This window comes from Felis catus, chromosome F1 (assembly GCF_018350175.1).
Source record: "Felis catus isolate Fca126 chromosome F1, F.catus_Fca126_mat1.0, whole genome shotgun sequence".
In the NCBI taxonomy this organism is placed as follows: Eukaryota; Metazoa; Chordata; class Mammalia; order Carnivora; family Felidae; genus Felis; species Felis catus.
In genome coordinates this window covers 43,774,366-43,789,961 of record NC_058384.1, presented here as the reverse complement: position 1 = coordinate 43,789,961, position 15,596 = coordinate 43,774,366, and the positions used below count along the sequence as shown (strand labels likewise).

The 15,596-nt window shown below is 44.9% G+C and overlaps 1 protein-coding gene across 4 annotated transcripts; it reads left to right on the top strand.

The window, feature by feature from the left end:
- The first annotated feature begins 323 nt into the window (after positions 1-323).
- Positions 324-7,481, top strand: RAB29 (RAB29, member RAS oncogene family). Of its 4 annotated transcripts, none has more exons than XM_006942916.4 (6): positions 324-422; positions 743-983; positions 3,959-4,030; positions 4,713-4,894; positions 5,183-5,304; positions 5,602-7,481. In XM_006942916.4, exons 2-6 carry the CDS (start codon positions 860-862, stop codon positions 5,711-5,713), a joined length of 612 nt encoding a protein of 203 aa, XP_006942978.1. In that variant the 5' UTR covers positions 324-422; positions 743-859; the 3' UTR covers positions 5,714-7,481. The 4 variants fall into 4 exon arrangements, with proteins under 4 accessions (XP_006942978.1, XP_003999466.1, XP_006942980.1 ...); XM_003999417.5 differs by having other exon boundaries at positions 328-448; XM_006942918.4 differs by having other exon boundaries at positions 334-493; positions 5,886-7,481.
- The last annotated feature ends 8,115 nt before the right edge of the window (positions 7,482-15,596 follow it).

Genomic DNA, 15,596 nt, shown 5'->3' with positions numbered 1-15,596 from the left:
GGAACTTCTATTAGTTGAATCATTTATGGAATCTATGGAACAATTTTTAACCTTTGTTCCATAAAACCTTTAAAGATAATGGGAAATCTGGGGACGGAATGAGGCAGGTGAGATCGTGTGGAATAAATCGCCTCTGAAGGATCTTTTCCACTCCAGGCTTACTAGAAAGCAAGATCCCGAACCACCGAAGAGGTTTGAAAGCCTTGAAACTTTGTGCAGCGTTTCAAAAAACAAAAAAAAAGTGCATAAACTACCTTTCCCAGGAGGCCTCGCGGGGCACTCTCCGCTCTCCTCTAGTTTCTCTTCGCCTCGAGGTAAGCTGGGGAATGTAGTGCCCCAAGCCGCCCTGCACGTGACGCGTGCGGAGGAAGACAAGGGGCCCCGCGCCGCCCTAGGCGGTCCAGGGTCCCCGGGGTCTAAGTGTGAGCAGCTCCTTGCCCGGAATTTGGTTTGTGCAGGGCGGGGAGGGCCCCCGTCGTCTGGCCCCATCCGTGTAAGCGCTGGCCCGGGTTCGCCCGCTGGTGCTGCTCCGGGGAAGTCCCCGTGGGCGAGGCACCGCTGGGTCACGTCCAGTTTCTGGGCAGCCCGGTGCGGGGGGGGGGGGGAGGTCGGGGGGTTGGGGAAGGTGCGAACAGCCCGGGGGCTCGGAACTCGCGCCCTGCGCCCCACCCAGGCTGCGGCCGCACGGGGAGGAAGCGCGTCTAGGTTGAGTGCAAAGTTTCCCTTTTTGCTTTCTCGTCAGAGCCGCTCCAGCGGGCGGTCTTCGGTTTGAGGGGGTCCGGAACCGAAGGAGTTAAAACAAGCGACTCCCCCCCCCCACCCCACTGGCCGCCTCCCTCACCAGTCCAGCCCTCCAGCCATGGGCGGACGCGATCACCTGTTCAAAGTGCTGGTGGTGGGGGACGCCGCGGTGGGCAAGACGTCCCTGGTGCAGCGATACTCCCAGGACAGCTTCAACAAACATTACAAGTCCACGGTGGGAGGTGAGACGTCGCCGCGGGGGCGGGGCGGACCCCTGCGGGTGGGGAGCCGGGGGCTTCGAGCCCTCAAGGCCCTTCCTCCGTCAGGAAGTAGGTGTTTGGGATCTTGGAGCGAGTAACTGCCCGGTGTTTGATTTGCACGTTTCTCTTGGGTTTCCCCAGTGAGGTTCACCCAGCCTGAGCTGACTGCCGGGGAAGAGATTGGGCGAAGGTGTGAAGAGGAGGAATGGGGAAGGGTGGATGAGAAAATGCGCAATTGTTGCGTTTCCCCCCGGGAACTGTGAACTCCGGTCTCCTGCAACCTTCCAGGCGGTCATGGGCAAATTCCTGTCATCAGCAGAGGCCGCTGGGACCCCCACCCCCACCCCTCCTACCTGGGAGGCCCGGTTGGGTGCCGGCTGGGGCTCTTGGCCTGCCTCTCACAGGAGTTCCAGGCAGTTGATGAAGGAACAGAAAGGTGTTTAATCTGGCCTTAAAAGATGCTAGTGTGTGTGTGTGTGTGTGTGTGTGTGTGTGTGTGTGTGTGTGTGTTTAATAATTTTTAAAAATTTATTTATTTTGAGAGAGACAGAGAGACAGAGCAGGGTAGGCGCAGAGAGAGAGGGAGAGAGAGAATCCCAAGCGGGCTCCCTCTGTCAGCGCAGAGCCCCACGTGGGGCTCCTTCGGAGAACTGCTAGATCATGACCTGAGCTGAGATCAAGAGTTGGATGCTTAACCTTAAGGCTGAGCCACCCAGGCGCCCCTAGAATCCCAGCTTTGTTTGGGGGTGCCTACCTGGGAGGGCCCCCGGCCCCCACAATCTGATGCTTATCCAGGCTGGTAAGCTGTGTGTATTTTTGTCCATGGATTGCTTAAATAAAGGCAACCTAGAAATTCTTTAGGAAATCTGAAATATATGGATTATCTGGCCTATCTTTCCACCCCTTTTTCTCTCAAACTGGGGAGGTGAAAAAGGAAGGGAACACAAAGGAGTTCATTCATTTGTTTCTAGGGACAGGCTTTGGGCTCAACTTTTTTTTCCCCTCAGAGGTAGAAATGCCTTTGTGTTAGGTAGAAGGTGTTTAGCTGGGAACAGCTGGTGAAGGGGGAGAGTAACACAACATTTATTCATTTATCTACATTAAGAGAACTTTTTTTTTTTTTTAAGGAAAAACCCTGCACTAATGTAAATACTGAAGATGGGTGCTGGTGTCCATTATGGAATTTAAAAAAGTTAACAAGCATTAACACTACCATTAAAACATCCTCCTTGAGAACATCCAGCAAAATTTAGGGTTTATAAATTTTTTTTTAATGTTCATCTATTTTTGACAGAGAGAGAGAGTGCGAGTGGGGGAGGGGCAGAGACAGACAGACAGACAGACAGACAGACAGAATCCAAAGCAGGCTCCAGGCTCTGAGCTGTCAGCACAGAGCCCGAGGCAGGACTCGAATTCATGACCTGAGCTGAAGTCGGACGTTAACTGACTGAGCCACCCAGGCGCCCCGAAATTTAGGGTTTAAAGTTTCAAAAACTATTTCCTGACCATTTTGCCCCCTAACTCCTAAATAATATGAGGTCCCCTATTTCATGGATTTGGTTAAAAATACAGGGATGCCTGGGTAGCCCACTCCGTTAAGCGTTCCACTCCTCAGATCAGGTCGTGATCTCACCTACACTGATGGTGTAGAGCCTGCTTGGCATTCTGTCTCTCCTCTCTGCCCCTCCCCAACTTGTGAGCTCCTGCACTGGCGCTCTCTCTCCCTCTCTCAAAATCAATAAATAAAAATAAAACTTAAAAAAAATATTTCGCTAATTAGTTTTTAGCAATTGCTCTGGTTTTCCTTTAGTAAAGAATAATTGGCTCCGGCTATTTTTTTTTTTTTTTCAGTAATTATTCTAAATTTCCCCTGGCTTTCATTTCTGTCACAGATGCGGGAAAATGTATCTCCAAATCTGGGAAATTATTCATTTTCTCTCCTTATCGAAAGGCTTTGGCCCCCTGGCAGACTCTTTCAGGCTTAGCTCCTGGAGTCTCAGCATCTACAGACTCCAGCACTGCTCTTAAAGCATCATCCACGCGTGGTCTTTCTTCTTCCTGGGAATCCTCTGGGACCCCTGCACTTTAGCCCATTCCTGCCCCAAATTCCTAGGGCCTTATGGAGGGTATAGAATTCCCCCTCCCCCCGGGTGTGTTCTCCTCGTAATGCAATCGGATTAGAAACCAACAGTGAAATTGAATGTGGAAGATGCAAAAGCTACCCACACTTACCTCATTTCCCCCTTTTGCCCGATCATCCCTAAGGAAACCCCCTAGACCTCCCAGAAACTGTGTAGCTTGAGATCAGGAATGGTTTTCACAATTGCTCCCACCCTCCTGTCCCCCAGCCTGAGAGATGTAGTAACAAATCGATGAGTTTGTTAAGAGAATAAAAGCCGAAGACCCCTTCAGAGAGTGGTTATGAATTGTCTGTGCCAGGCGCACCTGGCTGTCTCCGTCAGAAGAGCATGTGACTCTTGATCTTGGGGTTGTGAGTTCGAGCCCCATGTTGAGGGTAGAGTTTACTTAAAAAGATAATAATAGGGGTGCCTGGGTGGCTGAGTCGGTTAAGCATCTGACTTCAGCTCGGGTCATGATCTCACAGTTCATGGGCTCGAGCCCCTCATCGGGCTCTGTGCTGACAGCTCAGGGCCTGGAGCCTGCTTCGGATTCTGTGTCTCCCTCTCTCTCTGCCCCTCCCGCGCACTCTCTCTCTCAAAAAAAAAAAAAAAAAGAATAAACACTTAAAAAAAATTTTTAATAATAATAAATGTTAAAAAAAAAAAAAGAATTGTCTGTTCCACAGGTGTGGTGGACTCATCTCAGCCCATTGAGAGCTGAAAAGTAAATAGAAAGGATTAGAGTTGGGTGTCTCTAGTTGAAACTGCACATTTGATCCGGGTTTGTTCACGGATTTTTTAAAGGTAAATCTTATTCGATTCTACGTGTATTTTCAGTGGATTTTGCTCTGAAGGTTCTCCAGTGGTCTGACTCAGAGGTGGTGCGGCTCCAGCTGTGGGATATTGCAGGTAGGCTGCAAAGATGCATTAGGAACAAAGGAAGAAATTTTGGTTGAATCAGCAAGCCCTCAGAAAAAGTGGGGTAGCAATCCCAGAAGGGCTTTTGTGGAGCCAGAATGACTGGGTCGTTCAGAGGGTACATAAGATGAGTCGCTGTAGATGTTTTCTGTAGGTGTTTTGCCCTGGATAAACGTAGGGCCTTTTCTCTGTGGGTGGAGCAGCTGGCAGGGTGATGGATTGTCCAGACCATAGGTGGGCGCTCTCACAGCAGACGGAGGGTGCTTTTTCCAGCGTTTCAGCTGACCTTGGTGAGAAACCAGATCCCCAGAAAATAGAGACAATAATAATAATAGCTGACTTTTACTGTATACCAGCACTTTCCTCAGCATTTTAGATTCAATGACTCGTTAATCCTCATAGCAACCCTGTGATCAAAGCTACTGCTTTTCTCCCCGCTCTGCAGATGAGAAACCTGAAGCGCTGAAAGCTTGACTTGGCCAAAGTCATGCAGATAGTAAATGACAGAGCGGGGATTTGGACTTGGGCGGTCTGGGTACAGAATCTGGACTCGGCCACAGTGCCTACTGCCCTGTCCCCCCACAGTGAAGACACGAAGGGCAGGGTGTGGGGGGGGGGGGTTGAGACTAGTTGTTAGCATCACGTTTTCAACAGCTCCCTTCTTTCCTCCCAGGGCAGGAGCGCTTCACCTCCATGACACGACTGTACTATCGGGATGCCTCCGCCTGTGTTATTATGTTCGATGTCACCAACGCCACAACCTTCACCAACAGCCAGAGATGGAAACAGGACTTGGACAGCAAGCTCACGCTGCCTAATGGAGAGCCCGTGCCCTGCCTGCTCTTGGCCAACAAAGTATGTGGTTAATCTAGGAAAACGGCCCCTGGCCTCTGTGGTCAGAGAGTAAGCATGTCTAAAATGCTCTCTGATTCCAGGCATCCATTTCCCCTTCTCAAGTTGGCAAAATCATCTCTACCTCTTTTCAAGGGATGCTGGGACTTTCTTTGGGGAGAATGTTGACTAGATTTTAGATGCTGGTGCTCTTAGCCATTGGTGGAAAGGTTTTAAATCCGCAACTATCTGAGCAGTGTTCCTACTCTCAGGAAGTTTATGGTGTTGCCTTTTATGTACTCTCTTTGCCAGTGTGATCTGTCCCCCTGGGCAGTGAGCCGAGACCAAGTTGACCGGTTCAGTAAAGAGAATGGTTTCACAGGTTGGACAGAAACATCGGTCAAGGAGAACAAAAATATTAACGAGGCCATGAGGTGAGTAGCTCATGTTGTTCTGGGGTTAGACACACAGATTTACCTGTCTTCTGCCACCGCTCCCTGCCTTGGACCCTCTTTCCTTGTTTCTGAACAAACAAGAACAGACTGAGCCGCTGGAATCCCAGCTTCGGAAGGTCAGGGATGCTGTCCTTTCTCCTGAGATAACTGGGGACAAAGGGGCATTTAAGGTTGTGGCTTTACCGAATGCCATCTGGTGATAAGGCAGACAGTTGTCTGCCATTCCTCCCTTTCCTCCACCCAGTTTATCAGGCTTACTTTTTATTTGTTTTTTAGAGTCCTCATTGAAAAGATGATGAGCAATTCCAGAGAAGATATGTCTTTGTCCACCCAAGGGGACTACATCAATCTGCAGACCAAGCCCTCCTCCAGCTGGGCGTGCTGCTAGTAGTTTTTGGCTTGTTTCCCTCCCACTGTCAGGAGGTCTCTTCATCCCTTTCCCTTGGTTGCCCACCCAGCAATCTCATGTGCATTTGAACTGTCTCCTGCCAGCTGTCCTGGAAGGACCATCATCCCTAAGGAAAGCCTGGGACTCAAATGCATCTCTGCATCTCTCACAGGTGGGCTCCCACTGGCTGCTGGCTGCTGTGACTCAGTTGGCACCTTCTGTGTAAGAAAGCTCATCTTATCTCTCCATTTGGGATCCGGGATTTTGTGGGAAGCGTTGGAAATCGGCACCTGTGATCAGAATCCCCACCTGTTTTTCACGTTCATGTTCCCATTTGATGTATGTTGATATCTCAACCTGATAGGACTTCAGATTGCGAGGAAAACGAGAGCAAAGGGCATTTCCCAAATTCATCGTAGGTTATCGCTGTCAGATTCTTCCTGTCTTGGACTTTGAATTTGAACCTCTGATTCCAAGATGCACAGGAGTGCGGCTGGATATCCATGGGTTTGGGGCTACAGGAGGTAACGCAAAAGTCACTGTATTTTTGAAGCTTCTAAAGTCATAACTGGCTTTCTCTTACCTTGGCTTCAAGAATAGTCAAGCTTTTAAACTACTTATTGTGTGTGGCGAGAACATTTCTTTCCCCCAAAGGAATCAATTGTCACGTTAGAGTTTTTCAGTATCTCGCTACCAGCGGGGTGGGAGCGGGGTTAGCAGGTATTCTGGGCTGGTGTCCTGACGTCTAACACTGCAAATGACATCAGTTGGCCGTGGTGCCCTGAAATAGGTCTGTTCCGCACAGCTCGGGGAGTCTGAATGGAAGAGGGAAAGGTTAATAGAACAAAATCCTGTGGGGCAACTTGCTTCTGAGCACTTTGGGTGCCTAGCACTTAACAGCCTTAAGAAACAAATTTTATGTACAGACCTTTGCCTGAGGGGACTGAGTAGATAGACAGAAAATCTTTAAGTAATTTAAGTGCTAAATCGGGTAGGGTTTTTAGTATCAAATCACTTCTAGACAGCTTAATTTGTTAAATTCTCACAGGATGGTGATTTATAACTTACCCAAAGTTATGAATATTCTTAATGGACTCAGAGGCCTAGAATTTTTTGAAAGACACTTATTTAGATAAGTAAGCATCCTAAGTAAGCAACTCCCAAATCTGACCAATCAGAACCACCTGGGAAGTTTGTTTAAAAAAACATTTTTTTTTAAATAAGGTGTTTATTTTATGTTTTAAGATTTCTCAAACCCACTGAATCAAAATTTCCTGGGGTGGAGCCTGGGAATTTGTTGTTTTTCAAAGCTACCCGGATAATTTGACTAGCCTGGTTTGGAAAGCATCACTGGGGAGTTTGGTAAAGATGTACAGACCCAGGCATTCCCTATATAAATGCCCCTGGGCTCCCCTGTGCTCTGTTAGCTCTCCAGGTGATTCTAATATACACCAGACTTTGGAAACTACTGTCTTAAGAGAATGATCAGAGGCCAAATATCAGAAAGAGAATGGGAGCCAGACTTTCAGTGGTTGGTTGGTTGGTTGGTTGGTTGTTTTTTAATACCAAGTATTATCACTTGTGCATAGTCTCTTAAGACCGTGAAGTTCTCTTTTGTATTACCCTTTTAAAATAATAGGTTTTTATTACAACGATTCTGAAGGTATTAGTGGAGTAACTAATTCCCTTTATGTGAAAAGAAAATTGATTATTATTTGCCAGTTTGAACCTCTGCAAAGTCACAAATAAAGGTGAAATAAGTCTTGTATTCATGGTAGTTATTCTCCTTTGAAGTGAGTTTGTTAAAGTGCCATTTTATACTGATGAATAATTCAAGAGTATTGTGGAAGTGGAGATTTTTTTTTTAATTTTTTTTTTAACGTTTATTTATTTTTGAGACAGAGAGAGACAGAGCATGAACAGGGGAGGGGCAGAGAGAGAGGGAGACACAGAATCGGAAACAGGCTCCAGGCTCTGAGCCGTCAGCCCAGAGCCCGACGCGGGGCTCGAACTCACGGACCGCGAGATCGTGACCTGGCCGAAGTCGGACGCTTAACCGACTGCGCCACCCAGGCACCCCGAGATTTTATTTTTTAAACACCTTTAAAAAACGTAGGTAAATGTTTATTCTGTCTATTAATTTACGGGTATCCATCGCCTAATACCAATTCAGTACTTGATGTAACATTCCAAATACCGCTTGGAAATGTGACCATTATAAAAAAAAAAAAAAAAAAACATTGAATATGTTTTCTTTTCCCATGTGCTGACTCAAGAGTTACCTGCTTTTTCAAGCATTGCTCGAGGCTGGCCTGCCAGTCCTTCTGGATTTTTTTCTTAAGTGGTGAACAGTAAAGGGCTGAAACTAATTAAAGAAATTGAAATGTAACTAATTCCTCTGTATGTCCTATCCATAAAGAAAAGGGAAATCAACTAAGACTTTTTAAAAAGAGGGAAATGTTTACATGAATTAGAATTAGAATTATACTAAAAATAATTATATCCTGTCATTGGGATGCTACATGTTGGTACAATTGCTAGGAACATGGATATTGTTGTAGCCCTTCCCTAGAGAACTTTCCATATTTGAGACAAGATGCCCCTCCAACCACTCAGCTGGTTTCTGGACTGAACGAAAACATAAGCATGTCCTGTGGAGTGTTTTTAAGAGACCCAAGGAAGGGCTGAGAACAGAGCTGTGGAACTGTGACTGCCCTGGTTTTGGACTTTGAACAGAATGAGTGACCAAACAAATAGAGAAAAAGAGATCACAGGTCAAGGAAGGCCCCTCCACAGTAAGTGACGGTTTGCCCTTTCGTTACTACTAATGAGCCAGAATTACTCCCAAGATGATTTCCCCAATTCATTTGCCCTAGCTATTGCTAAGATATGTTTGGGGTCCTCATTTTTTCCTGTCATCTCCAGATTTAACTCTTCTTTGAGTGGTCTGTCTTCTGTCCTCAGAACTCTGTCCCATCTAACAGGAGGCCTTTCCTGTGTGTTGCTGTTCATTTGTAAGCAATAGTCTGCTTTTGACATGATCTAAGGCTATGGTTGGAAGATGTAGAAATCTCCATGGTATTCCGTAAGATCCAGTGGCAGATTGCCCAAGGGAGTGAACCTCAGTGCCCTTTTTCCCTCTGCCATCTTGGTTCACTGTATAGGAAGAGGCTTCAGCTATGTAAGTGACTCATTTATTAAAGCCAAATAATCCCCAAGGCTGCAGGTAGGAATAAGTGGGAAACCACTAGAAAGTGATGTGTGTTGGAAAGTACTCCATGTATTTTTGATCCCGCTGTAAATACCTGAGACTCAAGAATATGTCTATCTGTGGCCTTCGTTGGTGGAACAGCTCTGCTTTTTCTTTGACTTTCAAGCCTAATTTGAATTCTCTCAAATTTTGTCTGCAGAGTTTCAGTATATAACAGTATGGTTCTGTATTAGCATTGTCCTGGAAAACACAACTAATAGGAGATATATGCATATGTAAAGGGATTTATTATAAGGAACTGACGTGTGCAGCTGTGGAGCCTGGCAAGTCCAACATATGCAGAGTTGACGTTCCAGCTCAAGTCCCAAGGCTGTTAGTTAGGCTGTAATAGCTGATGATATTCCTGCTTGGAAGCCATCAGACAGGAGAATTCTGTCTCACTCAGCAGAGGGTCAACCTTATGTTGTATTTAGGCCCTCAACTGATTGGACGAGGCCCATCCACATTACAGAGGGTAAGATGCTTTACTCAGTCTACTGATTTCAGTGTTAATCTCATCCAAAAACACCCTCACAGAAACACCTAGAATGATGGTTAACCAAATATCTGGGCACTCCGTTGCCTAGTCAAATTGACAAATTAACTATCACATACACCTCACAGGACTTCATTAGGCAATGGTAGTGTTTTAATACCTTTTCTTCGTACTCAACTTTGATTTACACCCAAAGTCTATGTGATTAGGAACTAACTACACATTAATGAGAATAAAGAGGAGAAAGCACGTAGGAAGAGCAAGGACAGAGAGTAGGCATTTATGATGTATCATGACGTGAAAAGGGCAGCCCAGTAGCACCAACTACTAATGTCTGTTTTGGTGTAAACTCTTCCCCAAGCTCTGAGTTGTATATGCTTCTTAAACTATCTCTGAAATAAGAAAGCAAACGGTTCTTCACATTTTATGTTTGAGGGAACAAATGTCTCAAAATTTGATTGACTGACAGGCAGCCAGTTGAATTTGTCATAAAGTCAAGACAACTTCATGTCTTTGAATTTCCCATCTCCATTCTATCATTTAGGTTTCTGGGAAACATTTGACCCGAAAAACCTATTTTAGAAAATAAGCCCAGGGGTACCTGGCTGGTTCAGTGGGTGAATCCTACAACTCTTGATCTTGGGGTGGTGGGTTTGAGTCCTACACTGGGTGTAGAGATTGCCTGAAATTTTTCAAAAAATATTTAAAAAAATATTTTTTTAATGATTATTTAGTTTTGAGAGAGAGAGAGAGACAGCATGAGCGAGGGGCAGAGAGAGAGGGAAACACAAAATCCGAAGCAGGTTCCAGGCTCTGAGCTGTCAGTACAGAGCTGGATGCGGGGCTCGAACTCACAAACTGTGTGAGATCATGACCTAAGCCGAAGTCGGACGCCTAACCAACTGAGCCACCCAGGTGCTCCAAAAATTTGAAAAATCTTGAAAAAGAAAAGAAGCCCAGACATTTAGAGAAACAGAACTGATCCTTTTTGGGTTTGGAACTTCCGGTTTGTGTTAGCTTTTAAAACTATGTTCATGCATGGAGTAGAGACAATCACATTTCCATATTAAATTTGGGGACACATTAAGTGCAGTTTGAGTAGCATGCGGTGCACAGATATCCTAAAATGTTTAATCAACAACTTCCATTTACTAAGGTATGTCACCCAAATGCAGTGACTGACATTTAATTTTGAATATCAGCTATGTTATTTGCAAATACAGGGATTTTAACACCCATTCCCTTCTCAACTGTTGCTGCCAGTAGCTAACATCTAAGTGCTGCTATAAGCCAAGTATTCCCCTAAGCACTTCACGTGGATTATTTTTATTTTTACAATGACCTATTATATATAAACGGGCACAAAAAATTTAGGCTTCGCCCAAGGTGGGACAGCTAGCAAGTGGCAAACTGATTTTTAGCCTTAAGCAGTGTGACTCCGGAAAATGGCCCTTTCCTACACAATACACTGCTTCTCATTTTTTATGTGTGTGTTTTGGTGGTGGCATCCTTGAATTTTTTCCATACAACACATGTTCAATATGCTAGCAATAAAGAATAATTTATTAAATGGGCATACAGATTTTTTAATACTTTTTTTTTTTTTTTTTTTTTTTTTTTTTTTTTTTTAAGAGAGCTAGCGATAGGGCACCTGGGTGGTTCAGTCAGCTCAGGTCATGATCTCACGGTCCGTAGGGTTGAGCCCCGCATCGGGCTCTGCACGGACAGCATGGAGCCTGCTTGGGATTCTCTCTTGCGCTCTCTCTCCACCCTTCCCCCACTCATGCTCTCTCTCTCTCTCTCTCTCAAAATAAATAAGTAAACATTAAAAAAATAAAAAATCGAGAGAGGGAGGACACGGGAGCGGGGAAGAGGGGCAGAAGGAGAGAGAAAGAATCTCAAGCAGGCTTAACACTCAGCACGGAACCCAACAAGGGGGCTCGATCCCATGACCCTGGGATCATGACCCAAGGGGAAATTAAGAGTCTGATGCTCAACTGACTGAGCCACCCGGGCACCCCCAGATTTTTTAATACTTTTATCATGATAAAAGATAAATCTCATGAAGGAAAATGAAGAAGAAAACTCCAATCCACCCATAGTCCCCGCAACTCAAACAAAACCTCTATTTACAGAAATCCACCCAACCTTATCTCTTAACACTCTCTATTTAAAAAAAAAAAAAAAATTAATGTTTATTTATTTTTTTTTAACGTTTATTTATTTTTGAGATAGAGACAGAGCATGAATGGGGGAGGGTCAGAGAGAGAGGGAGACACAGAATCTGAAACAGGCTCCGGGCTCTGAGCTGTCAGCACAGAGCCTGACGCGGGGCTCGAACTCACAGACCGCGAGATCATGACCTGAGCCGAAGTCGGACACTCAACCGACCGAGCCACCCAGGCGCCCCAATGTTTATTTATTTTTGAGAGAAAGAGAGAGAGACAGAGCATGAGCAGGGGAGGGGCAGAGAGAGAGGGAGATGTAGAATCTGAAGCAGGCTCCAGGCTCTGAGCTGTCAGCACAGAGCCCAATGCCCAGTGCAGGGCTTGAACTCACAGACATGAGATCATGACCTGAGCTGAAGTTGGATGCTTATCCAACTGAACCACCCAGGCGCCCTGTGAACAGTCTTTAAAGTAGAGAGGAAGTTAGAAGTCTGGAGCAGAAGAAATCTACACAAGAAAATGAATTTAAATGTTTAAATTGACTTTGCCCCAATCTTTTTCTGACTTTGATCTGTGGGCAAAGGAGCAGCCTCCTTAACCGTGAACTTAACCTCCAAGGTTACTCAGCCTCTGGGGTTGTAGAAAGACTAAGCAGACACACAGCTCTTCTGTCCCATCCTTTCTTATGAGTATGATGGAGCAGAGAGTCAGGAGATTGGAGATGGAAGTTTAAAAAAAAAAAAAAAAAAAAAGCCTGGGAGAACTTTTCTTTAACTTCCTTCCAGGGTCTTCAAAGACAGGTCTCTTTCTGTGCTCCTGTGGTTGGCAGAAATAATGTCTGTCTTTAGAGCTAGTTGGATGACTTTCATGAGGTCACAGAACTAAAAGTGCCCAGCACAGAGTAAGTGCTCAAAATTTGTTATAAATCTCCCAGCTATTATAGCTTAGCCTTGAAGGAAATGCGTTTTTGTCAGGGACAGGGAAGAGTCATCAGCCGGCCACCCGGCACTCCCACTTCTTAGTATCTTAAACACTAAGTGGAGAAGAAAAGGCTGCTTCCCAAAACATAACTAAAATCATAGGGAAATTAAGCATTGATTTAAAAGGCCATTAAATCTCATTTCCAGGGAAAAGGAATTACTGTCTTTACTGTCTCCTTAGCTTTTTTGTTTTCCTAGTGTTTCATAGTTTTATTATGTATGTTGTCCCTTCAGCGTTATCTGACGGTGCTTCTAAAGTCTAGCCTATCATATGATATCTTTCTTCAGTTTCCAGCAAACTGATTGTGGTTGTGACATGTGCCCAGGGCAGAGCATTTGGGGACGGACAAGAGGGAACTCACCTTGGAGACTTCATTCCAGGCTCTCCTGGCAGACAGGGAGACAGTGCTGGGGCTCTTGAAGGCAGAATTCAGTACTTGTCCACAAAAAAGTAAAGTAGAAGTTCCAATCTTCAGTTACTTTCTTCTTAAGAGACAGTGTTTGTTGAAATACTTAGTGAATGAACAAGCAAACGGAGGAAGATGTTAGCTAAAGCTGAGGTGAGGAGAGAGTAGGGTATGACTCTCACCTTGGAAGAAGAGTCTTCGTTGAGTGGCCATCTGTCAGTTGGTCTTGAACTCAACTAGAAGGGCACGGCCTGGAAACCTGTCCTGAGATTTCCACCTGCCTGGACATGTTGACTATGGCCAGTTCCTTTCATTACCTAATAAATGAGTACCGAGAATTCCTCTGCCTCATCTTACAATACTAAATGAAGGTATTTTCTAAAATAATAGCAATCTGCCCTAATAAAACAACCCCCAACAAAGTCACTCATGATCACTGCACCACCCTAGTCTTGCACTGGCATTTTGACAATTGTATGTTTGACAGTAAACTTAGTCAAGACATATTCAGACACTGATGAGGATGCTTACTACCAAAAAAATAACGTTGGCAAGGATGTGGAGACACCCCTTGTGCACTGTTGGTGGGGATGTAAAACGGTGCAGTTGCTGTGGAAAACAGTATGGAGATTCCTCAAAAAGTGAAAATATGACCATGAGGTTAGTAATTCTACTTCGGATGTACCCCAAAGAATTGAAAGCAGGGGCTCAAAAAGACTCTTGTACACCTATGTTTACAGCAGCATTATTCACAATAATGAAAATCTGGAAGCAACCCAAGTGTCCACTGATTGTTGAATGGGTAAACAAAATGTGATATATGCATACATTGAAATATTATTCAGTGTTCAAAAAGCAGAACATTTGGGGCTCCTGGGTGGCTCAGTTGGTTAAGCGTCCGACTCCTCATTTGGGTTCAGATCATGATCTCACGCCGGTGGAATCGAGCCCTCCTTGGGCTCCTAACTGACCTTGGTGCCTGCTTGGGATTCTCTCTCTCCCACTCTCTCTACGCCTCTCCCCTTTCTCTCTCAAAATAAAGAAATAAACGTTTTAAAACCTGCCTTTAAATGTAGAACATTTTGGGGGCGCCTGAGTGGCTCAGTTGGTTGAGCATACCACTCTTGGTTTCAGCTCTGGTCATGATCCGCACGGTTCCGGGGTTGGAGCCCTGAGTCAGGCTCTGTGCTGACAGTGCGGGGCCTACTTGGGATTCTCTCTCTCTCCCTCTGTCTGCCTCTCCTCCACTCGAACACGTGCTCTCTCTCTCAAATAAATAAAATAAAATAAAAAAAGAACATTTTGATACACGCGAAAACATCAATGAACCTGGAAGACATGCTAAGTGAAATCAGTCCACAAAAGAACAAATACAATTCGATTCTACTTAGTAGTCGGATTCATAAAAACAAAGTAAAATGATGGGTGCCAAAGTCTGGGGAGAGAAGGAATGGAAATTAGTGTTCAACGGTACAGAGCTTCAGTTGAGGAAGATGAAAAAGTTCTGGAGATGGATGGTGGTGATGGTTGTAAAACATTGTAAATGTACTTAATGCCATTGAACTATACACTTAAAAACAGTTAAAACAATGAATTTTATGTTTGTACTTTTTTACTATACACACACACACTCAGGGAAGAAAGGGTGGAGTGACAGGCTAAAGAGAGAAGATAACTTGTTTAATGCTTCACTGGTGAGCTGTGCCATTCTCCTCCCTTAGAGAGGCCAGATTTTATGTAAGGGGAGACTTTCACGAGGGAGACAGTGGTAGGTTGGTTTGTTTGTTTATAAAGTGTATCTTCAGTTGGTTATTAACAGGCTGCCTGTGGCAGGCATTGAACTCTTTTTTACCATGGTGAAGTAAACCCTAGTCATTCTCATAGGAATTCTGAGCTCTACTTCTGAGAATTTTAGGCATCCAACAAATATTTATGAATTTAAATGGAATGATCTGAGTTACCCTCAGTGGCTTGTCTGGAGTCTTCAGCCAACCTCATCCACTCTTACCCAGGGATAAGGTCACCTTTCAAAAATTGAATTTTAACAAACACTTACTGTGCGTGGGTGACTGTCCCAGGGGCTTTTCATATATTAACTCATTTAATCCTAATAACCCTATGAGGTTAAGTATCTTTGTCCCCCATTTTACACATGAGAAAACTGAGGCACAATGAGGTAAAGTTATACAACTACTAAGTTGTGGATCTGAGGTTCAAACCGAAACACGTTGTGGCCCCAGAGCTCATGCTTCTAATCATTAAGACCCTAAAGTAATGTCGGAGACCAGGACTCTAATGACCCTGAAATGGGTCTCAAGGTCCAGAATGGAGAATAGAAATTGGGAGCCAAGTTATTCCTTGATTAAGATCCCGCCTCTCTGCTCCAACAGCGTTTGGACCCCGGAGGGCTAATGCTGAAGTCAGGGGAAGGGGTTTGTGCGTTTAAGGTCAAAAATTTTGAACCTATGGAATTTCCCTCCAATTCTGAAGCAGCCCCTTAGTGACGAATCAGCTACCTAGCCCACGGGTTTTGCTATTAGTGCAGTTTCTAGATGATCAAAGCAGGCGACACGAAACATCAT